At 33.7% G+C, this 27,834-nt stretch overlaps 1 protein-coding gene across 6 annotated transcripts in view; it reads right to left on the bottom strand.

Annotated features, from left to right (window-relative positions):
• LOC129751365 (homeodomain-interacting protein kinase 3) overlaps positions 1-27,834 on the bottom strand; it is a 198,251-nt gene that overhangs the window by 40,148 nt on the left and 130,269 nt on the right. For all 6 annotated transcript variants that reach the window (XM_055746824.1, XM_055746823.1, XM_055746829.1 and 3 more), the window contains one exon: positions 9,686-10,006. In XM_055746824.1, coding sequence (XP_055602799.1) covers positions 9,686-10,006 — 321 coding nt within the window. The remainder of the gene's footprint in view (positions 1-9,685; positions 10,007-27,834) is intronic.

The following is a 27,834-nucleotide window of genomic DNA, read 5'->3' as shown; positions in this document are numbered from 1 at the left end:
CATGCAAAAAATAGAGAGCAATACCGCGTGGAATAAAATAGCTTATTTTTTTCTTCCCATTTCTATTCGATTAGCAATCTGGCTGTTCGGGAACATCCTTTTGTTGTTCAATGAAGCAAGATCAAACTAATCGAAACCGACCCAGCTCGGTAGGAAGATTCGTTTCGACCTAGTAGATATCGGTTGAAGTCAATTGGAAAGAGACTGGTGATCAACTATCAATCCATTCCAACTTGTTTCGACCGAACATTGAACAGACTTTCACTGAGCCAAAAACTCCCGACTTTTCGAAAAAATTCCCGGCTTTTTCCCGCTTTTTTTCCCGTTGGATTGCAAATCCCGTCTTTTTCCCGTTTTTCCCGAATGGGTGGCCACCCTGTAAATGGTATGATTTTTTAACATTTCCAACGGCAATTCAGTTTTTTTAAATAATTTTTTTCCTCATGTTTTGATTGTTTGAAAAAAAATTCATACTTTAATCCAATCACAGGTTCGTTAACGTCAACGTCATTGGCATAAGATGTGAAGCCAGCAACGTTCGTTTTTTAGATTGGGCGTGGCAGAAAGACTATGACAATGAACACTTGTTCACCATCTGGCTCAGATAGCAGAGTGTAAGTGAGCTAAAATTTCAATAAAAGTAAAGATTATTGATTCCATGAAGTGAGAGGATTGTGTGAGGTTTCAAGCTCAATCTGAACATATGAATAGATGAAGTGATAAAAAAGTCAAATTTTTTCTGACTGGTTCGTCTTGCTGACTTATAAATAGGCCTGGGTTCATTTCTACAAGGTAGAAAAGCTGCCCACTGGTAAAATAAAAAAATACGATGGTCAAATCGTACGCAAAATATTTGGATTGCTTGTGGAGAGATATTCTGAATAATTTCGTAAGGGACATCAAAACGAACTCATTAGCGGTCACCTGTCAGGTTTCCAACCAGAAACTGTCACCTTGGGGGGTCACCTGTCTTCCCCAAGGATAAAAAAAACTGAAAAATTCGATGTCTGGCACATGAGAAGGCTAACGATCGGCTAAATTTGTTATATTCGACCAAATTCCAATTTTTGAGTTATTTTCATGCTTCAGGAAACAGCAGAGGTAATAAAAAATTGCCTTGATTTGAAAAAAAGTTGGTTAATAGTATGCATTATAGATGGCGCACGTGTTGCCCAAGAATTATAGCCGAAAATTTTTTTCATCGAACACTATCTCGTAAACCTGGCAAGTGGTTTACGAGTCAACACCACAAAAATTTGCATATATAAACATACCATTGTCAAGTAACTTCGCTGAATATTTCATCAATTTCCATCCATACTTTCAAAAGTTATTCACCAAACAGTGTTGCAATTTTTTCGAATACACTCTTTAGGTTAATACTGCCTGCATACTCTCTGCCATACCGGCATACACATACATACATACTGCCTGTGTGCTGGAATGGCTGTTGAGGCCAACTATACATCCGTCGACCCTTCGAAGAGTTACGGCTCTGTAGACCAAAAGAACTGGCAACACTTAACCACCCTTCCTGGAACAACTGACATGCTGGGTGAACGGATGTAAACAAATGGTCAGTAGACAACGTGACGCGGAAAAGGCGGCGAAGTAGTTTACTGTTGAAGAGTTCGTGAATTTAATAAGGACACTTTAATTTCACAGATTTTCCTTTATACAACCTTTAAAAAACACTTCAAATAAATTGTGTTTATAGCTTTTAAGCTGATTGAATCTGCTAAAATGGAGTGTTTTTACTTCGTCCGAATTGAAGCCTGTTGTGAGGTTATGCCGCAACAATGGCTATTTTGGTCTTCCGCAACAACAAAGCACGATAAACCAGTGAAATAAAAAACTGAAAAGCAGTTAAGAATTCCAACTGTAACGGCTCTCTTTCAAAACTTATTTCTTTGATACTCGGACGGAGCAGCGCTGTCAAACACAATCTTTGCCCCGTTGGGAGAGGAACCATCCGACGATTTTGGTTTTGCTCTCGCTGTTGAAAACGTTTCGTAGTCGCTCATGAGAGTTGAGTGAAATTCGGAACATTGCTTAAATGTAGTGGTTATGCATAATTTTGCTTGGGAGTCTTTATGCCAGAAGTGCTTTTCCTCTCATTCATCTTTAGTATAACGCATTTTTTGGTATAGAGTTAGTGCCGAGCGGCATTGAAATTCTCTTCTCTGGGTGTAGAGCCTAAGGGTCCGGCGCCGATTGTCCGATACATAAGTAGAGCTGAGATAAAAGTTCTCCACTGCTGGCGATCCGGAGCTAGGGTATTAACTTGCTGCCAGCCAAGGGTTTCGTAAACTGTGCGGATTTCAGCGGCTAGACTATGCTGCCACGGGCTTTGCATCGTCGATGCCCAGCTGGATTCCAGTCAAGCGCCTTTCTGCAAATCTTGTTATCATCTCTTCGAAGCACGTGCCCAATCCATCTCCCTTTGATGACGTCGGCGATGTATGTAGTTCCATGTTTGAGATCCAGGTGCCGGGCCACCAAGCGCGGATGATACTCTGCAGGCAGCAATTCAAAAATACTTTAAGTTTTCGCATCGTCACCGCTTATGTATACCAAGTTTCACACCCGTACAACAATACGGATTTAATGTTTTAGTTGAAGATTCGGATTTTGTTCATTGAGAGATTTGGCATGAGCGCCAGATGTTTCGGAAACTAGCAAATGCAAAGTTAGCTTTTCTGATAAGGGTTTCGATTTCTTTCCATCGGCGTTATCTGGATGCCAAGATACTGGAAGCACTCCACTTTCTCAAACCTGTTGCCCAGCAACCACGAAATTAAAAGGATTCTCTGTGTTGATTGCCATCCACTTGGTCTTTCCGACATTGATTTTGAGATCTGCTGCCTTGGAGCTTTCGGTGAGATCGTGGAGTTTGCTCTGCATATCCGGATGTCTTTGGGCGAACAAGACAATATCGTCAGCTGGTCGAGGCCGTTTAGCTGCTCCATTGTCGAAGGATTTTACGGAAACTCTCGATTTGGTCTACAGTCAATCGATTTAGTCAAGATCTCATCCATTACGATGAGAAAAAGTAGCGGAAATAAGATACATCCTTGTCTCACTCCAGCAGTTACCGGGATTGGATCGGACAAGACACTGTCGTGCAAGACCTTGCACGAAAATGCCTCGTACTGTGCTTCGATGAGATGGACTAGTTTCTCTGGGATTCATCGTCGCCTTAGAGCCGCCCAGAAGTTTTCGTGGTTCAGTCGGTCTAATGCTTTTTCGAAATCAACGAACATCAGTAGAAGAGAGACCTAGAATTCGTTGATTTGTTCCAGTATCATTCGTAGTGTTGTGATGTGGTCCACACATGATCGTCCGGACCGAAATCCAGCTTGTTGTCGTCGATGGGTAACGTCAATTTTCTCCTGGGTGCTGTTCAGTTACCGCACTCTGTCAGGTCTCCTTCCGTCAGGACCTTCACGAGGATACCTTACCCCTACATTAAGACAGTCGGGAACGTTGCAGTATCCCAGATGGCAGCGAAAAGCCGGTGCAAGATTTGTGCTAACAAGGCCGCTCAAGGTCCTGATTGTCGGAGCCAATTTTCGCATTTAAGTCGCCTTAAACGTGAATGTCACCCTTCGGAATTTTCTCAACCACGCTGTTCAGTTGACTGTTAAATTGCTCTTTCTTCTTAAAAATCCTGCACAACTCCGTGAACTTAAAACCTGCACCTGGCTTTGTTTTGGAACCGATATATGTCAGCTTTCGTCCTATAAATATGGCCTGAACGTGCTTAGCTATTATGTTTGAAATACTTCAGCATACATGATTAGTTAACCGATAAGAAGTTCTACAAGCAAAATTAGCAAAATGCCATGTTAATGCTTTTAGGAAAAACTATTCAATCATTGATAGATTTTTGTTTTGTGTATCTCTTTTGTACCTTCCTCGTTAGATCACACCCCGGGGATCATCTAGAGTTAACACATCATGCTTTTATCGGTTGAACCGGCATGGCTTTTGAACAGCATTAACTATGGAAATTATGCTCTCGATAACCTATATTGCTATGTATCTTTAGACAATTTCAGACAGCAATAAAAACAAAGCACCAACAATGAGAGCGTGTAAAATATGCAGCTTATGCTTGTTTTTGTTCGGGCAGCCCGTATCGCATCAACTTGTTGGCTGTTTTTGCAGTGTTTTTGTTCGAAACAAAAACCCCGAAACTATGCCTAACTACTGTTCGGTATCACAGCGAGACTTAGCGAGGTTTAGCTAAGCTCAAAAAGAGTAAACAATACCCGATGCCATATAACGCTGTATTCATTTATACAGAAATAAACCCGCCGTGGGGCCAGCCAACAACTGATCCGCCAATGGAGGAGAGTGTGCTAATTTATTCGATTTATGATATTCAAATCTGCGGTTCTGTTTGCAAATAAAGCGCGTTCCGCGGTGGTTTCTTCTCGGTGCTGCATACGTTTGCGGGTTAGAAATCTCCGGTTGCGCGTTAGAACTAAACTAGGCAACCGGTCATATAAAAATTCAGGGAACTGTTTATGGAAAGTGGTTGGGCAGAACTAACAAAAAAAGTGCGTGACAATTTTGGTATTGTTCGTTTCGGCGAACAACCTACACGGTAATTTGAAATTATTCAGAGACTGATTTGTTTTGGTTCAGAAGTCGCACCATGTATGAAGATGAAAACAACTGAGTTGGAATTAATTAAAAATTCTGAGTTGTTTTCATCTAGGGAGTTTCAAACCCTAGAACTTAGCGAAGACGCACACTTTTCGAGCAAAATAGATGAAAACAACTCAGAGACTTCCAAAAACCAATGTTGGTTGTTTAGATGCGATGCTTGGACACAGTTAACGAAATTATCATGATGAGTATATCTTTAAATTACATTTAAGATTGACAAATTACAGAATGAAAGAAATTATGTGATTTGAAAAGAATTTTAAAAAAATTCAACAAATTTATTATTCCTTCCAGTTATCTCTAAGGAAGCCATCTATCACAACTGTAAGTTTAATTTTCTCAAAATTTTTAAGTGTAAATAATTTTCTTCTATGGTGTTTCCTTTTTTCTTGTTGGCCCAGGGGCACTGAATTTTTCGAGGTAAAAATAAAATCAACTGGATATAAATATACGCATCCATCTCCTAAATACACCGCACAGCCGCCTTTTTCTTTCTCAAAACCGCTTTAAAATTTCATAAGTTTTTGAATTTTTCTTCATTCAGTCGATCCCTGAACAAGTCTGAACCACCCTGAACAAAAGCAACTCAGAATGCGCGAAATCCCCTACTATTCATTTCTGAGTTGTGTGCCGTTCTAATCAAAATTTGAATTTTCGCAGTTTTGGCGCATTTAGAATTGTTTTCCTTCGAATCTGAGTCAAGGAGAATTAGAGTGAACGTTTCAACGCCGTTTTGATTTGATGTGTGTGCTGCATGGTTAACTATTACCCAAAACACAAACACGTAAAACACAAATCTGGTAGCTATTTTTACATTTTCTCACATTACGTTTTAAAAACTTAAGCTAACTTACATTCCCAAGCAATCAGATTTCCCTTGAAAATGGTTCATAAAAGCTTACTTTCGTTGCTGTCTGAAGAGAATGCTAATCAAATTTAAGTTCTTAAACGAACTTGGAAGTTCATTTTAGTGGCTGAAGAGAATGCTATTCAGCTCCTAAGGGAACATCTATAACCTTCTACGCGACGAACAAAAAATCGGTTCACAGATTGCTCTAACAACCAGATGACAGGTTGCTAGATTGCCGGTCTATCTCACTCAAGGTTGCCGAAATCACAGAAAATCTGTAATTTCACATAATTTTGAGAAAATTTTCATCACAGAATCTGTGTTACAGAACACAGAATTTTGAAACATTCACAGATTCAACAGAATTTCCAAAATTATTGATGGGGAGTGAAAAAGTTAAGCGACAACGTTCAATAAACATTACGCAGCGAAGATCATAAACCTACTTATCGTATATTGAACAACATGATTTGAAATAATGTCAACAAAGAAGTTGAAAAGAATAAGACAAATAATAATAATCGGCGCGAATCGGAAGAAAAACGTATTCGCGATTGCCCCCTTTTGACGAAAAACGGGTTCGGTAGTTTGCGCGGATAGTGCCGTAGATTGTGCGGATGTTCGGGAGTGAACACGGTTCGGATATAGAACACATCTAAAATATCCGTCCCTTCATCTCTTTCGGAATTGTGCGATTAGTTCTTCGAAAAATTGCCACCGAAGGATCCTCGTGAACCCAGCGGAACGCCACGGAGAAGTCCACACTGAACCCAAATTCACTCTTAAAATACACATGATTTTTCACTTAAAAACAAGGATCCAGTGATTTTCTTCCATTCAAGTGCGACATATACATTTCACTTGGCAGTCACTTAAATTTTAAGTGAATTCATCCACATTCACTTCAATCGTCACTTGAATCTGAAGCGAGAAAAAATATTCACTTCCCCATAACTTGAATTTCAAGTGAATGTCGGGTTGTAATTATGTTTATTTTCAGAGTTCAAAATGGCAAATTCTAAAGAGCAGCGTTTAAAGCTTTTGCTGGATTTGGATTTTTCCAATTATTTACTAGGCGATTTTGGCGGTAGTTTGTGTTAAACGTGATGTAAGAAAAAGTTATTTAAAGGTGTTATCATGTTTCAGCTTGTGGGTTGAACTGGACAGATTTTCTGGTTTGCAGCAGGGAAGTTTTAGAAGTCGCACTATCCGCAGTAACCGATCTGCCTTGGGATTACGATGGAATTTCCCAATCAATAAATTTATGGCGAAATCGTAATGTAAGTATTTGAAATCGAAGTAGTGTTCTATAAATGTTTTTTTTTTATTTAAAACGCGAGAGAAGAAACTTACTTAGAAATTCAGATCAATTTCACTCGAACGTCATAGTGTAATTCACTTGACCGGTCACTTAAGTGAATTCACTTGACCCATACCTTAAAATACAAATGAAATTACGTTTGGCGAGAATTTACTACAGATGTCACTTATTTTTTAAGTGAAAATTATTTTGCGTGCAGCTCTGCAGTTGAAGGAAGGAACTTTCAACCCCCTTTGGTGATACTCTCCGACGACCTTTATGGCCCGTTAGAGAAAACGGAGATAACCCCGACCTACTGTAAGTAGTCATCAATTATAATTTCTTTGATAAATATAAAATAAATATTTTTTACCTTGAATTCAAAAAGTATTAAAAAATTGGTAATGTTAAATGATTTCTCCCAACAAAAATGTTAAAAAGACCCAATTTATCATGATTTTTTCTTGAAATGAAAGGAAACAGCATCAAAGAAAACCATCACAGAACCTCTGGACCAAACCAGCAATTGTTTATAGAGCAGTAATTAGGAGAATTAAAACTTCAAAAGAAAATGTTCAAAGTCATGAGTGAGCGGATTTATGGAAAAAGTAAAATCGATGCCATTTTTTTTGTTTTTAATATTTTTCGATACAATAAATAAGGGCTCCAAAATATTTTTTTGTTCTCCAGGTGTTGAAATTTTTTTATCTGCCATGGCTAGCAAAAACTTCAAGTTATCAGTTTGAAATGAATATACTGCCGATGTAAATAATCCCAAATAAAATTGATAGAAATTTCACAAATATTTGACATATCGCTTGAAATTCTCCTAAAAGTTCCAGCTGTGATCTAATAAATTCATTAAAAAAAACTTAGCAGACACATGATTGCCTTTTAAAAGATGTGCCATAGAAGGTGCTTTGAAATTCCGATTACAATGCTTTGGCGCTTCAGAAGGCGATGGAAGTTTCTGAGTAACTTTTACGTAATATGGATACCTGGAAATCTCGTTAAAACCTATTTGCAGCCAAATGTGAACTTCGGAATCCCGTGTTTAAGTTCCCAAGCAACCAAAAGTCCCATAAAACAGGTACGAAAAAGCTTACTCAGCCCCATCATTGATATGAAGTTCTTTCTGTGCAGCTCAAAATTTATGTTCTTATTGATACTTTCAAGTTCCAAAACAAGTCTTAATGATCTTCTATTCAGCTTCCAGCGGCCTTTTAATTCAGCTTCCAAAAAATCGTAAAATTTGCAAAAAAAAATCTCTTTCTATTTCCACCCTTGGCATCGGTTCATATCACCTTCTCTTGATTTTTCACTATCTTCAGTACATGGTGCCGCAATGATGCCACGCGCCTTCTTTCTACATTTCCTACATATATCGCATCGGAATGGTCACTCAAGTACCAAATTACTTATTGAAAAAAAAACTTGCTCGGCTTGGTGATCGAACGCCAACCATCGTGGTGAGAATCGCTACCATAAGACCACGCCTAGATGTTGTTCTAATTGAAATTAAAACTCAAAGTGGTGATGTTATTTTGTCTTATTGTGACTTAGTAAATCCCATTATGAGCACTTTTGTGCCCTGTATGTGACATAAGTCCCTTACAACGTACATATAAATCACTTTTGCAACTTTCAAGTTCATTAACGAGTACATATAGTTCACGCATGGAAATTTGGCAAAATAAGTCACATACAACAATCTTATTAATCACTTTTGCAACTTTCAAGTTCAATAATAAGTACATAAAGTTCCCTCAAGGGAACTGGGCAGTCAATTCTCTCTGTCAGCCAATATGTAGCTTCCAAAGCTTTCTTTCAAGTAAATATGTGACTTTTGGTTGCTTGGGTTAATTCTACTTACGGAATGGGTTTTCCTATCATATTTTCAAAACGCATCGAACGTAACGATCAACAGGCAGAATTTTGGCAATGAATGCTTTCAACGGCGATGACGAATCGAAATTCCAACTTTCTTCTTTGGTTGCTGTTGTTTTGATTTGTTGGTTGTTGTTTACGGTGTTTTCTCATGTGTGCGGTCGTCATTTACACTCTTAGTTCTATCTAAACACTCATTCTTTGGGCTTCTGTTAACTCTAATGGTAGGACACGCTCAGAATAAAATAGCTACACAGACTTAATTATAATTCTACATAATTTTTAATCAAATTTTGTGAAGCGCTGATGTGGTCTAGCGGATAGGATGGCACGAATCTGGTAACCCAGGCGTACTGTGTTTCCTTGTATACTGAATATACATTTTTTTCGGATGAATTTCCGGATAGACACAAAACAAACAGTTGCCGACACAAAAGTTTTTTTTTCTGGTAGGTCTTATTTTAATCCTTTTTGTTACAGAGCATTTGCTGTAAATTTAAATGGTTTTTCATTAAATTTTAAACAACTCCATCTAAAATAATGTTTTCTTTTATTTACAGGTTGTTTCATTTTTAATGAAATCATTTTCAAGTAGATACACCTAATTGTCATTAATTTTTTATGTGTACTGGAAAATAGGTGGGTCTCAAATTATCATAGAAACCTTTCTCCTACCCAAATGCACGCTCATGCCAAATTTGGTACCATTTGCTTGGTCGGTTCTCGAGTTATGCAAACATTTGTTTTTTGTTTGTGAGACCCTCCCCGCTTCCTGTGATGGGGAGGGGTCTCAATCCATAGTAGGAACCTCTCCTGGCTATCAATACCCCACCCCGCCAAGTTTCACACAAATTGGTTCAAAAGTTTCCGAGTCTACCAAGATCTTTAAAAAAATCAATCAAACAAACGTTCCTGGAATGATTCAATGTCTAGGACATACAAAACAAAATTAATGCTTGATTTCCACTCACCTGCTGCAGGATCGGCCGGATGTACTTGAGCGGCAGCGGCGAGAATTTGTTCTGCTTCAGGAAGTCGTACAGGTTCTGCTCCAGCATCTCGAACACCAGACAGGTGTGGTTCTTGTGCTGGAAGCACTCGAGCGCTCGCACAAAGTTGAACTCGTCGGCATTCTCCTGACTGAGCCGGCTCAGGATCGAAACCTCGATCTGGCCCTGCCGCGCGTACGACGGGTGATTCTTGAGGATCTTGATGGCGACGATGTCGCTGGTGCCCTTCTTCCAGCATTTCACCACCTGCCCGAAGGTACCCCGGCCCAGGAACTCCAGCACCTGTGAATGGGAAGAGAAAAAGATTGGTTTTAGAATAGATTTTTTTTTTTTATTTTATGGCAAGCAATCGAAGTCATAAGTGTTTGTTATTGATTTAACACCATTTCTCAAGTGTCTTCCTTATTAGCATACCGTTAGCTCATGACGACCGGATGAGAATTTCTCTACTTAACTGTTTTAAAAATTAAAAAAAAGAACCCTCTACAAATATTTCTAAAATTGATTTCGGATTTTCAACAATTCAGCTCGCAGCTTCTTTTGAATGAGGAATAAGCTAATTTTCCATTCCACTCGGATGCGTAATGCATATTTTATCACTGGCGGCAGCTAGTCAGCTAGCTTTCGGGAGAGCTAAACCGTGAACGTGACATGGACCAATCTGGTTGGAAGCTGGAAGCACTTCGGCCGGCAAATTTCACAATCTGTAGGTAGTAGCTTCGGTAATGGCATTTTCGGGGAAAACCCGGCTCGCCCGAGCTCTAATGGAACCCATCATTCATCAATCGACAGAGTAAATCTAATTAAAATTTCTCCATCTTGTATGGATGAAATACACAACCAGAGCTGAAAGTGTGCCCTGGATGGTGGAACCAAATCAGTCAAGCGAACTTTCCCGAAAAGAGAAAGAACTTTTGCCCGAGAACGGTAAAACAGCCCCGAGGCGCTATTTCGGTTGATTTTTTTGGGGGCGCTTTGTTACAGAAGAACCGGCCGGCATGCGCGCGGTAAGATGAATGGAAATAGTTTTTCGGGAGTTTGTGTGACAAACTTTCTTCTGAATGGATGCTGCTGCTGATGTAACGTGTGTGATTTTAACATAAACCGATACAATTCCAGAAAAACATGACTGTAAGGAAAAACTTCTGTTGTTAACATTCTTCCGCGTCAACCTTTTTTGTCATCGATGTTTGAAGAATCGATCAATGGCAGTCAAAGTTTACCAACTATGACGTTCTGGAATACTTTTAAACAATGTGAATCATTGTTTCACATCAAATAAATGAAAAGAACCAGGAGACTGACTGTATGCTTGTTTCATAGTTTTGTTCCTTTTTCAAAAGTTTTTATTAATTTTCTGTTTATTTTCAATTTTTTGGTTGGTTTTTGTTTGTTTATGTTTTTTTTATTTTCAATTTTTGATTCGTGTGATTTTTTATCTTCATTTGAAAGGTTTTCAGCCACAGGCTGGTGGCCTCTATGTGATTGTTTTATTTTTTTTGGGTTATATTTTGTTATTTTTATTTTGGTTGCTTTTATTTAAAATGTTTTTTGTTTTGCTAGTTATAATTTTGTTTTATTTATATATTTTTTATTTTTCGGGTAGTTGTTTTTCTATTTTTCTGTATTTAAATTTTTTTTTCAATATTTTAATAATTTTTTTATTTTTTTTTATTTATTACAAATACGTAGTATAAGGTAATTCAATTCCTTTTAAATCACTACACTTTGTAATTATGTCTATTTTATTGTGATTTTTTTCTTCGACACTCTTAGAACAAAAAAATATTCATTGAAAATTTTACAGAGTTTGTATTTTGTTATTATAAAAAAAAGTTTGTTCAATGAAAAAACATATTGATGGAGAATATTTGATTTATCAAACAGAATATGTTTAGGCAAGTTTATTGCCTCACCATTTTTACCATTTTTATAGAACGAAAAACTATATGAAACTATAATTTCTAATGATTTTTGGTAAAATGGGCCTGCATTTCTCGATTAGCAATAACGGATGCCACAAGTATGTCATACAGCTGTCGTCATTACGTAATCTAAGAACAACATTTTTGTAAGCGTGAATCATTTAGCGAAAAAAAGTGAAATAACTATTCGATGCAGTTTATATAATTTAAGTAAACTCCGCTTCAAGGCAAAGTTGAACACCCTCTTGCGCCAAATTGTTATCCAATTAGTGATTTGTTTTAATTATTTTGGTTAAGATTTTCATTATTTGTATTGTTTTTTTATTAAATATGGCTTGATTTGGTTTTGTTTTTTATTACTTTGTTATTTTTTTTACTTGTTAATTCTTTTTTTGTTAAACTTGTAGAATTATTCAATCAAATAACTTATTTTTTATGTAATTTTTTAAATAAAATTGTATTTTTAACACTTCGTTCATTTTTTTTAAATTTTTTTTCTTTGTAATTTTGTTTAATTGTTAATAATTGTAAATTATTGATATATCAACGTAATTTTTCACATTTCTTGCATAAAATTTCAATAATCTTGGATTTTTTTTTGGTATCCCATTACTTTTGTTTTTTTTTCTTCAATTTTTTAACTTTTTTCTTTTGTTTCATTTTTATTTTTTCCTTTTTTTTATTTTCCTATTTTTATATACATATTTTTTGTTTTTTTTTTCCTATTTTCATGTTTTTCCTTTTTTTGATTTTGGTTGTTCTTGGTACTTTAATTTTAAATGTCGATGTTTTTTTTTCAAATTTATATTTGTTTGTTCTTATTTTTATTCAATGTTTAGTTTTTATGTAGTTTTCTTTTTTTTATTGTTTTTTTTTAGATTTTTTTATTGTGTTACCAATTTTTTTTTGTATTTTGCTGTTTTTTTAAAAAAAATTGTTTGTTCTTTTTTATTATTCTTTTGTTTTTGTTTTTAATTTAAGGTTTCTGTTTTTTCTTATTTTCTTTATTGTTTATTGTAAATTTTTTATATGTTATCGTTTGTTTTTTTGTTTCTGATTATTTAGATTTTTTTGTTTTGTTTTATTATTTTTAACATTTTATTGATTTTAAAGTTATTTTTTATTTGTTTTATGATTTTTTAGAATTGTTTTTATTTATTTATTTATTCATTAATTTTTTGTTGCTAATACAGACCCGTTCGATTTTAGCAACACGCCCGTACATTTTGTTTTGCCAAAATCGAATGTTGCCAAGATCGAACGGTTTTTTTCTCAACTTTTTTTCAGTTATCTTTACAAAATAACTGTTATTATTACCAAAAAAGTTATTTTTGGTTAATTTTCGACCATTTGTAGTCATTTTTTAAATTTTTTCATCATGTTTTTGGAGCATTCTCCATTTTTCTTGTTTTGTTTATAATGATTGTTTTCATTAGTCATATTTGCTGTTTTTGTCGTTCTTCATCATGTTTTAGTTGATTTTTGTCATTTTCAAGCTTTTGTGTGAATTTGTTTTTTAACTTTTTGAATTTTTCATCTTTTTTTTTATTACTTTATAATTTAAAAAAAAACTTTTGTTTTTATTGTTGCATTTTATCACCATTTCAGAACATAAAAACGTTTTTATGGTGTTTGTCCAAATTAAATTGGTCCTGCTATAAGGAAAACTAAAAGGTAATGTTGATTCTGAAAACCGTTCGGATGTTGCCGAAATCGAATGTTGCCAAAAACGAACGGGGTCTTTAATTTGTGTTTATTTACTGTTGTTTAAGTATTTATTAAAAAAAATCATATTTTTTATATTTCTTTTTAATTTATTTTTGTACTTATTTTGTTTTCTTTTGTTTTTTTTTTGTATTTTTTGTATTTTATTTGTTTATTTGTTTTATCAAATTGTTTTTTTTTTATGAATTTTAAATTGCATTTTGTTTTTTTTTTTAATTTTCTCCTGTTTAATGTTTTGTTACGATTGTTTCAATTATTTGTGTATCTTAATTTTTTTATTTCTATTTTGTTCATTACTATTTTTGTTTATTTACTTTTTTACATTTTTCTTAAATTCTTTATAATTATTTTTATTTTCATTTTTTTCTTTTTGGTAGCTTTCTTCGGTGATTATGTTTGTTCATTCGTTTTGTTTTTTTTTCTGTTTTCTATTTTAGTTTTCTGTTTTCTATTTTAGTTTTCTGTTTTTTATTTTTTTTCCCATCACTTTTTGTTTTTTTTTTCTATTTTTCTTTCGATATTATTGATTTTTTTTCCTTTTTTTGTTTTTTTTTCCTTTTTTGTTTTTTTTCCTTTTTTGTTTTTTTTCCTTTTTGGTTTTTTTCCTTTTTGTTTTTTTTCCATTTTTTCCTTTTTTTCCTTTTATTGTTTTTTTTTCCTTTTTTTGTTTTTCTATTTCTTATCTTGGTTTTCTATTTTTTCTTGTTTTTCTTTTTTCTTGTTTTATGTTTTTTTTCTTTGTTTTTTTTGGTACTTTTATTTTAAATTTTAATGTTTTTCTATTTTTTAAATTATTTTGATTTTTTTTTATTTATTTTTAAATTTTATATTTGTTTGTTTTAATTTATTTCCATTCTTTGCTTTTAGTGCATTTTACTAAATGGTTTTTTTTATTTTGTTTCCTATTTTTTTTGGGTTTTTCATTTGTTATTTTGCTGATTATTTCTATTTTCTTTATTGTTTGTTGTCGTTATCTTTTGTTACATTTTTTTATGTTTGTTTCTATTAAATTATCTTTTTTGTTTGTCGTATTATTTTTTTTCTTTTTTTTTTTGTTGAGATTTTTTTGTTATGTTTTTTTTTTTCTTCTTAATCAAAGCAATCGAAAGATTCCTTTTAATTCAACCACGGTAAATTAAAAGTTCATATACCAGTATTTCGATAGCAACTTACTACCTTCTTCAGTGAACGTTTTCGATTAACGTTTTTTTTTCGAAAACGTTCACTGAAGAAGGTAGTAAGTTGCTACCGAAATACTGGTATATGAACTTTTCATTTACCGTGGTTGAATTAAAAGGAATCTTTCGATTGCTTTGATTCAGTTGAATCATTCAACCAAGTAGGCTCATACCACAACAGAGTTTTTTTTTTCTTTTTTCCATATTTTGTTTTATAACGTTTTTGTATTTTCAAAGGTTTTTTTTTGTTTTGTTTTATTTTATTTTTAATAACTTTTTTTTCAATATTTTTTTACAATAATATTTTTTTGTTTTTTTTTTAGTTCTTTTTATTATTTTTAAGAAATTGTTATTTTAACTTTAATTTTATTTTATATTTTTGTTATTTTGTTTTTTTTTTAATTGTTTTTTACTTATGTAGTTTATTGTGTTTTAATTTTTTCCCTGTTTCATGTTTTGTTACGTTATTTTTCTCATATTTGGTTTTTCTTAATTTTTTTTGTTCCTATTATTTTTTTAATTTTGTTCATATCTTTTTTTTTGTTGTTTTACTTTTTTTTTGTTTTATTTTTTTATAGTTTTTTTTAATTGTTTTTTTTCTATTTAGTTTTTTTTATATAAGTTTCGTTTTTAATAATTCCAAGTTCATTTTTTTATCATTTCGATTTGTTCCTTTTATTTTGATTTTAATTTTGTTTTTTTATTACTTTGCTCTGGTTTTTACTGGTTTATTATTTTTTATTATTTTGTTGATTCGTTTGTTCAAAAAGACTAAATTAAAATGTAAAATAATTTTGTCCATGCGAATTTTATAAGAAAAAAAACGAGTTGTCGATTTAAAGCTGTCTATAAAACAAAGTCAAGGTATTAGATCTTTGTCATAGAATTTGTTCTGTGGGAGTCTAAAAGATTCTCGACCAACGCATGAAACAACAACATACAGTAAGTTGTTGCCAATGAATATTCGAAAGAATTATTTGTTGGAAAAGTGGTGAATAGGTAAGAAATTTTATCTTCAACTTTCTTCCAGTCTTATTTGCAATTGAAGTCAATTGAGTTGACTTAATTGAAATAAAATATGTAAAGCCCATGTGTAGTTCAATGACATTTGCCCCAGTGTGAACAAAAATTTTGCACATAACGCACAATACCGTGGTTATTAATGCAAACAGTCATTATAACGATTTTGCTGCGTAGCAGCAAACCACAGAAAAAAAGTCTTTTGCTGTACTTTTATGCACAGCTTTTGAATATTTTTTAACTCTTCCATACAGTTCAACTGATTTAAACAACAATGCATAACCAGACGCGAATCTGCATAGTTTGTTTCTTTTTTTTTCATCGCTAACCATCTTCAAAGTTCCCCGTCCAAAGCACCCTTTTTCCGAAGGAGAAAGCAAGTTTTGTGTTTTATGTGGTAAATAAATTGTCGTCATTCCATCGTTGCAAATCAGCTTTTGTGTGTGCCGGTTCCAAATGAATAATGTAATTTTTGCTCTCGGTCCTCCGTCAGTCAGTCCGTCCATTCGTCTAAGAAACGGAGGGAGTTGCAATTCAAATTTGTTTTCATTTTTGCAATTTTAATCTTGCAGATTCATCAAATTTCAACCGCCTATAACAACAGCATAGAGCGAGCGTCAAGCCGGCTTTCAGAATAACTAGAGAACGCGGCTGGATATCTCTTGATGTTGTTGTTTTTGCTCCTTCTATTTTTAGCGCTGTCCTCCAAAAGGTTGATGACGGTCGCCATATCTAAATTGTAGCGTAGGCCAGCCCACTGACTGGGTGGGTTACTCAAGAAAAACAAAAACACTGCTGCCAGGTTTTAATCTGATAGCAGCGGCGGAGGCAACTACTTAAAAAGTTTATCCTATTCTGGGTCTTTGTCAAATCTTCTCTGTGCGTTTTTTTTATTCAGCTGCCGACTATCTATCTTTGCGCCCTGACCTGATAATTTTGCATATTTGACTAACGACTGGCGATCACAACTGAGGACAAAAATGGTTGTCGACACCCGTCGTTCTCCAAAAAAGGTTATCTCTGCTCCATCGCCAAGTCGTTGATGTGGCAATACGAAATCAATTTCAGCTGTCATCTAGGGGCTGAAGATCAACTTTGAATGAACGTTTCTGAATCAATGAAACCTTTTGCATGGTACACGAATGAATCTACAAAATTAAAAAAAAAAGGAAAATGTTTTCTTTCTTCATCGGGAAAAGGTATTTTGAAACTAGAGATTGCGTTTTTGGCATAACGAGGTATTCCGGCTGATATGATTCACAATCTCAATTCTTAATGTGTGTGAATTGCACAGGTAGACATTTCTCCAATTCCATCGACCGGTTTGTTAGAGATTAATTGATCCTTTGATTTGTTCCTGAGAAATTCTCATTCGACTACTCAGAAATTCTATAGACAATTTTGAGTAAAATTAGTCGGTTATGATTGACGCTCGAAAATTTTGATATGATATGTAGGTAAATAGGTGTGTAGGTTTAGCTAAATGTCTGTACAATTAGTGTTTGTTTTTATAAGCAAAAAACATTTTTTTTTAAATATCATCTCTAGTCGAAATTTTCTCATTCATAGTCAGTAACCCGAGGCGATAGATCTAATGATTATTGAACGCCTCATAAAACATTTTGTTGACCAAAACATCTACTTCGTAAGCCATCAGTTGAATATAGCCGCACGAAACATGAACTCTTGTTTAACAAGCACCAAAATAGTAAATTTCTAAGAGATGTTCCTTATGCGAAATTTGTATAAACGAAAAAGCTGCCGTCGCCGGACTAATAATGCAAATATTTGAAGGCAAAATTGGTATGGTTTTTCCGCGTTTGGCACGGTGTTTTTTGGTCAAATCCCATCCGGCTCAACTGGAAAGCAAGTTATAACAACCTACCAGGGGGGAGGCGTCAACAAGCCAGTCAACGAACAACTGTCGTCTGATTCTAGTTCTGTTGTGAAATGTTGGCAATGGTACTTTTCGAAACTCTAAGGTACTCAATATTTGCAAACTTTTAAACAAGATGAAATATTCCTGTTTAAATCTCAATACCTAATAACCTTCCAGTGAATTGTAGCTTTATTTCTACCGATATACCGATTTTTTGAAAACAGAAGGCTACCTGAAGGCTGTAATTCACAGCTTGTCCGGTGAACTATTTAATATAGCGGAAAATCGGTGCAACTCCGAATGACGTCTGCGTTGCCTTGACACGCGAAATGAACGCGCTTGTGCATTCATTTGGGAACGACAACGACGATGACGACGACTGGTTCTGCCATTCACACTTAATCTTCCGTAAGGTGTATGGAACGAGCCATAACCACAAAACGGCGCAAGTCGGGTGCCGTTGTTTACAATTGCAATTGCGTGTCGTTACATTCTGTCTGTAGTTTTTTTTTCTCTATCTCTTTTGATTTTAAGTATTATTGGCACACTATCACAGTAGTGTCAATTCGAACGAAAAAGGCAACTGACCTGGATTCAGTTGACAATTGTGCGCCGCTGCCCTGAACCTCTTACTTTCCAGCTGTCAGTTGTCGTTCATGAAGGGAATCTTTTTTTTTTGTTATCGAATGGATGGCTCAACGTAATTTCTGCCATATTTGCCAGCAGATTTCAATCAATATATGTTAAATCAAATAATAAGTACCGTATACTGGAGGAACTTGAGTCACATTTAATGAATTCTATATTTCAAAATGAAGATATTTTCTTTGTTGCATTGTCAATTAAAAGAAGTTCGATATCTGTGATTTTTTACGGAAAAGTATGGTTCAAATAATAATTTGTATACCCTTTATGCAAGAGAGAGAGAGAGAGAAGTGGGCTCCCCTACAAAATCCACATATAATACTCAACAACTCGAGAACAGATTTACATCAAAATTGGTATATAATAAATTATTTATATATGTTATTAGATGATGTGGTGGCCATTTTACTCTGGAGGTCCCATTCAAAACCAATGTAAAATACAACACAACTTTTGAGTGATTGTAACCGAATTTTTTTGACTGAATGAGATTATTTGTATTGATTTTCAACAAGGGGAGGTCCCATGAAAAATCTGTTGAAATTACAAGCGTAACTTTGGCTTAACAATATTGAATATTTATCTCAAAGGCGGGAATGTCCCAAAAAAAAAGGTAAATACACATGAGCTCGAAAAATTTGGAACACTATTTTGACACATTTGACATAGCCAAATGATTTATAGTATCCCTAAAGTTCCACAATCAAACAGGAAGAAAAAAACAACCAGTGATACAATTATGAAGTTTTTTTTAATACATTGAATCCGAAGAACTTTTAACGTGCTTTCTATAAAATTTGAGTAATAAGTAAAATAAGACATAAAGAGAGAACCAATTTAATAGAAAACTCCTACCATTTATAAAACACACCAATGCGAAATACGACACAGCTTGAACAAATTTTAAGTACTTTTTCATGTTGCTGGATACTTGCAAGTGCTCAAATAATGTGATAGAATTATTTTTTGGGAGAAACTTCTTTCAAGCCGGAGGATTTCATGTGAAATAAATGTAGAATACGACACTTTCGAGTGATAAGCTTAGCTTAGCTTGTTTTACTAACCACATCCAGCTTAAGTTTCTGAAACTGTAATGCCACCTAACAATTTAAATGAAACTGATGCTCTTGTTTTCCATGGATTATTCTATGATCATTAGGGGAGAATGGGTTTTTTTGTTGTTTCCATTACCTATATCTTTTTGAAATAAAATAAGCAACTCGTAGTCTTTTGTTTTTTTTCTAACGGCATATAATTTCATGTGCTTCAAAAATTAGAACGATACTTGATTGCGTTGATGATTTAGTGGCATGTTCGTGGGGCGTAAAACCAGTGATATTTTTAAAGATGGGAGACTTGACCCTTTATTCAGAGGGGGTGGGCCTAATCCTTGGGAAAATATCTTTAAAATTCCAGGATAGAATGTCAATTGACTGTTTTCATCATTTTAGGACTTATTCCGCAGTTTATAGGTGTAAGAAAAAGATAGTTATAAAAGTTTGTCTCAACCATTTAGTTGTTGCAAAGTTGAATGCGCTTTTTTTCTAAATTCAAGGAAAAAAAAATCAAGCGAAAGACAATTATTGGATAAATATTAGAAATATTGGCAAATGTTATGATTATGATCTATTCAGAAAAAATATACCTTTTTGAGCTCTAGGAACAATTGAACCCATAAAAAACATTTAAAAAAACTTCTGGAAAAAATAGAGAGTTTATCATTGCTTTGGAATATGGTATTGTAAAGTTCATACTTTACTCTTAAGATTGATATACAGTCAAACCTGGTTAAGCGAGAGCTGGATAAGCGAAAAAACTCTATTAGTGAGAGGAACCTCTAGGTCCCGCTTTTTATGGAACAAAACCTCTAAAATAGAGAGTGTAAATCTCTATAAGCGTGAGTTTTTTCCTTGGCTAGACTGGGAAAATCAAGAATCCTACATTTTCTATCTAAAGTTTTGGTATCAAAATGATATCGTAAGACGAAAAAAAACTGAAAATTATTCAGAATCGTTACTTTTAAAATTGTTTTATAGTTTCTTGTGAATAATTTTGAACTTATCTCAAGTTTCGATGGTTTTTTTCATCAGATACATAATAAATATTGAATTTTTTTGAGGTTTGCTTGTTTTTATAAATCCTATGAGCATATATATGTTTCAAACACTCATTAGAACAGAATCCGGATAAGTGAGAAACCTCTTTAAGCGAGAGAACTTGGACTCTTGCTTATCCAGGTTCGACTGGACTAAATATTTTTGTAATAGTTTATCATGTAAGAAACATTTTAAAGTGATGAAAAAAGATCTACAAGTTACATTTTGATAAATTTTTCAAATTAAGTTCAATAACCCAAAAAAATTTTCGATAATTTTTTTTTTTTCAAGCTTATAGCATGCACTGTTCTTTCGCTAGATTTGGCACATTTTCCAGAATAACATTGCCAGATTACCCGGTTTTATTCGGGATCGCCTGTATATTCAATAACGAATTTGGAAACAGTACGGCCCGGTCCGGTTGCTTGGATTTCATTGAAAAATGCCAGGATTTATTCAGTTTTTTTGGCAAATCAAACAGAAAAAACTAATTGCAGGGTGGCCAGCGAGTTTCCGTTTTCAAATTCCCGGTTTTTTCCCGGTTTTTCCTATTGAGATTTTATGGTTGTCCCTGATTCAAAAATGCGCAAATAAATATGTTTATCAGGTTTTTATGCAAGTTGAACGTAAACATGTGAGAGGATTGTTTTTCAGTTTAATCTTGAAACTCAAAGGTTATTTAGAATATGGAGATGGTAATACGGTAAGAAAATAATTCTAGCTGTGCTAACTTTAACCGAAAATTGTAACCTTCTTTTCAGTCTTTCAAACTATGTTCGTCTATCATATGGGAAAATGCTATATTTTTATTATTTGCATGAAATAAATTACAGTTTTGATATGATGCCATGTATATAATACTTTTAAAATTTCAAGTACTGAATTTTACTGTAGAAATCTTGCTTCTGAATTCTGAAATTTAAAACATAATCATGCGCGATGAATTTCGTATTGAATCACGGATCCATAAATCAACTTAATTTTGGATTCTTCATTCAAATTTCTTTTTCTGACGCTTATTTTATTTTCGGAATAAGAAATCAAGTTTTGATTTAAAGCTTGGCTACAGATTGATATTCTAATATTTTTCTTCTATACTTCATAAAACAGATTCCGATGAACCTTATTCATGCTAAGGAATCTAAAATTTAATTTCATTTCTCATATTGCACACTGAATAATATTTTTTATTGGATACCTTTAAATTTTATTTTGGAATGCGATGAGCTCTAGATGCCTAAATATATATAGCTAAATTCTGGTAAATTAATTGAAAATCAAAATTGCATGCTTTTATTCAATTTTCAAATTTTAAACGCACTGGTTGAAATGAAAAATGTATACTGGAATAGCTAGCTTAGCTTAGCTTGATTGACTACTCACATCCACCTGAACTATGAAACCCGAAATGCGTGAACTTCTATGTTTACAATACTAAGTTTTTTCTAGTCATAAAGTGATTGCATTATCGGAATTATATTACTTTAGCTGCATTTAGAGCTCCATCGTTGCAGGCGTGGCTCAGTAGAACGAATTCCACATCGCCAATGGTTGCTACTCCGTGATTGACCGAGGCCATCAATTTTGTCCAGAGGTCAAAAGAATGGTATCTGGGATTGACAGCACATTCACAATGAACAAAACTGATGCTCTCTCTTTCACATCAATAACGGCGCCGGCCACGTCCTAGTAGTCAATAGATAGGATGGAAAATAGAGAAAAGGATGAAAGAACAACGTTGTGCTTAAGGACCGAGGTTACCTCTGCATCCTAGCAAAAAAAATATTTGTTGGAGATGGGGTAGAACGATTCAATTGGGAGACACTTTTGACTAGTGTTTTGTTACATCCTACATTTTCTTATATAATATTTCCCAGTAAAATTCCGTTATAAAAAAGTTTCTTTCGATTTTTCTCAAACATATTTACTTTAAATAATAATTTCAAAACTAAAAAAAAATCGATATGAAATTTTTGAAGCGCGTCAGGAGTGAAAAAAATTGTTTTATTTGTTTTTTTTTATATGAATTTTGCTTTTAGCTTTATATTTGAAACGATATAAAAAGTTACGATTTTTTAACATAGTTTTTATTTTTTTCGTTTCAACTCATAAATTTCGTGTTCTTAGTTTATGCATTTGTTAGTTTTTCATTTTTCCAACAATAGCAGCAACATCTTTTGATAATTTTCTTCCAGAAACCTGTTACTTTTTTTAGAATTTATCTGACAATAACAAAACACCATAGATAGAATCAGGCCAGAATATAATGGGATGCACATTTTCGTTTAAAAAGAGAAGTCTGGAAAATCAGCAACAGCCAAGAAAGTGAAGCTAACAATCTTTCAATATAAAAAATGAATCAGGTAGTTCTTTGTTAATTCCTTAATTTAAACTCTTATCCACATTTTCTCTTACCGAGAAACATTAAACTAGGTACACACATTTTGACAAACTTTTGAAACGGACTTCTTCATCGTTATCAATTTCCAATGGATAGAGAAATTTTAACATGACAAACTCAGCAAAGACAATGTTTAATTTTTTAATACTCAAAACTATTTCAAAATGAAAAAATACATAATTATATCAATTTTGGTAGCCCTGTACTAGGTACGAGCTTCCGTGGAGTTTAAAGCTTCACTGATTTCCGAAAAATGAAAACAACCTAAACTATGTCTATGTGTCAAGCCGAGCTGATTTTCACCTACTACAAACAAAATATCGAATCAAGTAAACAGTAAAGAAAGTGTTACTTATCTTGCTATGGTTTCTCAGATCCTGCGATGATATTCGCAACTTTTTGTTAGATTGGCGTTTGAATTCCGAAACATAAAGCTTGTACATGTCATCACACAACCAGACGAGCGACAAAAAAAAACGAAAAAAAAACACTTCTCCAGACACAAACCCCGTTCGAAAGCTTCATTACAAAAGAAAAATTTCGCCATTTAATACCACAGTTCATACCGGTTTTACAGTCTCTCCCTCACAAGTGAACAGTTCTCCCTTAGCTTCTCTTTTTCTCACTGAAAGATGCACAGTTTATATTTATTTTTCCCATAGGAAAACTTCCATCGATTAAACTTTTTCGGAAAATTGTCGAATTTCACTAACAAACTTGAATGAACAATTAAGTTCACACAACGGCGCACCAGTTTAGGCACCGATTGATCCAGGATGTATTAATTTTGGCACAAAACCGACCGACTACCACTTTTATTGGGGAAAATTTTGGAAAATTTGCGAAAACGCGGAGCGCAAAAATTTTACGTCATGTCCGAAGCACCGACTGCTTTGATCTCTCTGAAATGAAAAATGTATACTGGAATAACACAAAAACTTGGTAGTTTGTCACACTTTCTGCCTTCTGTGCGTTTGCTAATTAACCAAATAAAATGGTGGCATCTGATTTAATTTTTTTGTTTCCGGCATTTTTCCCGCATGGGAAAATTCCCTAATCTCAAAAATGAAAATTGAACTAAATTAGAAGAAAATTTTAACAATAAAATAAGTACTAAGAGGTTATGTCGTTTGTTAGAAATTTAATGTTTGATTTTTGAAATTATGTTTTTATAGTTTTGACAATTTGTTGTGTGTTAGTACATATAACACAAACAAATAAATTAGATTCTTTTTAACATTTTATCCATAAAATGAAAACTTGAAGAATGATTATGAATATTTTTGAATTTTGATAAAGGCACCGTGAGCTCAATTGAAAAAAAAAAACTGAAAATAAGTAAAGTCACGTCAAAAATGTTTCTCATTTTTCAAATTATTTAAAATCAAAATTTGATCTTTGTAAAAAAGCTTTTCAGAAAATTAATTGACCGAGTTAGGATAAATAACTGAATTCATATCTCTCTTTTAACGTTCTATCAACATTCAATTTTTTCACAAAATTAATTCGATATTTTTTTCCAGACTCTTCAAAATAACTCTCCCAGTTTAAAAGTGTTTTATAGATTTCTACTTATTTTTCAAGTGCCGATTCAGCATAACGTGTTTTTCTGAAAAAAAAAATGAGCTCCTGATTCAGATTCGAACATCATCAATTCTGAATTAATGTTTAATAATTCCAGTTATAAGATAAGTGTTAAGCTTAAGTAAATCTAAGTTTTAGAAAGGTGGATTCAATAGAAAACTGTCAGATTTCAACGTGAGAACTAAAAAGTCGCAGCATTTGGATTCTTTTGATTCCTTTCACTTAACTCTTCATTCAGGTTTTAAGGTCTATTTTTTCCAGATATTTGTATGTAAAGAAAGTGCACAATGGAATAAAATCTTTGATTAATTAACTCTATGAATGTTAACTACCAAGACTTAACGAATTAAAACTTCACAGTTGTAAAAAGTATATTTCATTTACAAACTATTTTTACATTTACTGCAGTGCACAATATGCGTGAGATAAGAAATATTTTATGCTCGAGAAACTTTTCCACGACGATTCTTTGCTCGACAAATGTATTCGCAGAGTTCAAAAATCTATTTTTTAAAATGAAATCCCCGACCTTTTCCGGCATTTTACTCATTTATCCCGACATTTTCCCGCTCTTGCTTTACAATCCTTAAATAAACGACTATGAATTGTAAAGCTTCAGAGAAAAAGTTTCATTATGATAAAATGGAGGAATTTTAGTATTTATTGAATAGCTTTATGTATGGAAAAAAATAATCCATAAATAATTTTCCCGGTTTTATTTGAAATTCCAGGTTTTTTCCCGGTTTTCCCGGTTCGCTGGCCACCCTGTAATTGTGTTGTAAATTTAATTTATTTATGCCTCCAAAACGAAATTCTATGAGCAAGTTTTATTAAAATAACCATGAAAGATTTTAAGAAAGGTTAAAATACGATTTTAGATCTCTCGATCAGTTTGTTGAAAAAAATTAATTTCTTAAATTTTTTTTTTCTTGATTTTTGTGGAGTGATATTTGGGTTTTGACAACATTTGCCCGGATATTGCACGGATTTTTAGTCGTCAATTTTGAAATCAATTGCCCGGATACGTGATGAAAAATTTCTGGCAACCTTATTCTAGAACGTTTGATCTTTGTAAGACATTCCAGTTTCAAGATATAGCTAAGGAATGAAATCAAGTATCCTCATAAGCCCCTATCTAATATTTAAACATTCCGGATTTCATAACCGCAGGAGTGGCTTAGAACGAATTGATTGATTGATCGAGGCCACCAATTTTGTCCAGAGTTCAAAAGAATGGTGCCTGCGATTGACAGAACATTCTCAATGAACGAAATAAATGCGCTCTCCTTATGCATCAATAACGACGCCGGCCACGGCCTAGTTGTCAATAGAAATACGAAACTTTCGAATTATTTTCATTAAACTTAGTCCCGTTAAATCAACGAGATGATTTTCGCAAAAAAAAAACTTCGAGAAAAACATAGCTTCACTTGAGGAATATCTACTAGAATTTGAGTAAAGAGAGTGTGTGATAAAAATTTAAAATAATAAATACATATGTCGTTTGGCAATTCCAATTTTGTTAAATCACACATTTATGATGTTCAAAATTCTTACAGATATGTATATTCTTAAAATACATGGGTACCAAGAATTGATATCCAGTTTTACTCACAGGGAAAAACTGACAGACTTTTTGGACTCACCGCTCTCCAACTTTGCTATATTTTTAAGCTCAATGCCCTTCCATAGGGAAGTAAAACTTTTTTTTGAGGAATTATATGTATGGCAAATTGCACAATTAAATTTCTTAATCGGTTGAATTAAAGTCGAACAAATGTCGAACGTAAAATAAAAGTTCTCTTAGATAAAAATTCTGACATTTTTTCTATCCAAAAATTCTTCCCTCTTCCTGATACAGTTCGCAGGGTTCGGCCAGGGCACCTCCAACATTCTGTGGGGACAATTTTCAATTTAAGAGATTCTTCCTGAAATGTGAAAGTGAATGTGAATGTGAATGTGAATGTGAAAATTCTTACAATGGTACATGGTTTTTCGTAATTAACGCGGTATAAGAGAGAAAATATTTTAAGTCCTTTTCAAAAGAATTTCCGCATAACTTTAGAATTGGTATTGGTTGAGAGGGCTCAACGAAAATCAATCAAAAGATATAGGGGCTTATTCTGCGACTCGAGTGACGTGACTGACGAAATTTCACTTGATCGTCCTGACTCCAAAAAATGCTTCAAAAAAGAAATTTGTGTATCGATGAGCTCTGAAGATCAATAAACAACAACTCATCCGAACGAAACTTTCGAGGCTAGAGAGGCTTTTTAAGCCTGCAAAACGATAAGAAATTTCGTAAGTCACGTCACTCGAGTCGCAGAATAAGCCCCATAGTTCTGTTGCATTATTTCAAAGATTTGTTTTTGTTTATTGATGACCTTTTTTCATTCGGGTCGTCCATATTTTGAAGTTTAGTGTTCTTAAAAATGAGCAAAACATTTGCTTTTTTAACGGGACCAAAAAAACTTTTTTAAGCATTTGGTGTAAATTGACGCGAAAACTTCGGATTTTGTCACTATGACGGTCGAAAGGATACAGTTTAGAGGTCGTCAAATCAAATTTTTCCTTGGACCAATTTTCCAAATTTTCGATTTAAAATAAATTGATTTTTTGATTTTGTGGAATGTAGACTGTGCGCAAGTTGTTACATGCAAGGTTTACATGCAAGGTTTGAATTTTTTTTTCCAATTTATTGAAAATTTCAATTACATTTATTTAATCACAACCCCTCTTCCCCCCTAGAGTGCCTCAAATGACCCTATCATGGGAAGGAATCGCTCAACGAGCCTGATGTTTGTATGGGATTTTGAGACATTTTGTTCGGGAAAAACATGAAAAACCAGTTTTTCATCAATAACTTTGGTTCCCGTTGGCCGATTTCCTTCAAAAACGGTTTTTCTTAAAGCCTAAATTATGAAAAATGTTTCACGCCAGGACTGCATTTCGATAAGAGTTAAGATTAAAAAAGTTATTAGGCTTCAAATAAATGGGCTAACTTTTTTAAGGATTGCTATTCATCACTGTTAATGAATCGGGGCGGTCAAACATATCGACGCCTCATTAACAGTGATGAATACCACCCTTGAAAAAGTGAGCCCATTTTTGAAGCCTAATAACTTTTTTATTTTAACTCTTATCGAAATGCAGTCTTCGGATGAAACATTTTTCATAATTTAGGCTTTAAGAAAAACCGTTTTTGAAAAAAATCGGTCGACGGGAACCAAAGTTGATAATGACAAATTGGTTTTTCATGTTTCTCCCGAAAAAAATGAGTCAAAATCCCATACAAATTTCAGGCTCGTTGAGCTACCCCTTCCCGTGATCCGATCTGGCACAAATTTGGTATGAGATCTTGCACTAGGCCTAGGATCAATTTTAGCCTGCAGCACATAAAATTTCACAGGTTTAGAATTTCTCATAGAAATTTGGGGCAATCTACCCCCCCCTCCCCCCTTAGATTATGATTCAAAACTAGACGACAAAAGAAGGATTTCTTAGTTACAAATAATAAACAAACTTTACTCCGTCAAAAACATAAGCCTCTATTTTTATCAAATTAACAGCACGCTCTTTTTTATGTTGTCATAACAAAAACAAAATAAAAATACACAATTTAGGTCGTCAATTGGAAAACATTACTTGTATGTATAT

This window comes from Uranotaenia lowii, chromosome 3, assembly GCF_029784155.1.
Source record: "Uranotaenia lowii strain MFRU-FL chromosome 3, ASM2978415v1, whole genome shotgun sequence".
Lineage (NCBI taxonomy): Eukaryota > Metazoa > Arthropoda > Insecta > Diptera > Culicidae > Uranotaenia > Uranotaenia lowii.
The sequence above is the reverse complement of the archived record's forward strand: the minus strand, read 5'-3'. Positions and strand labels throughout refer to the sequence as shown.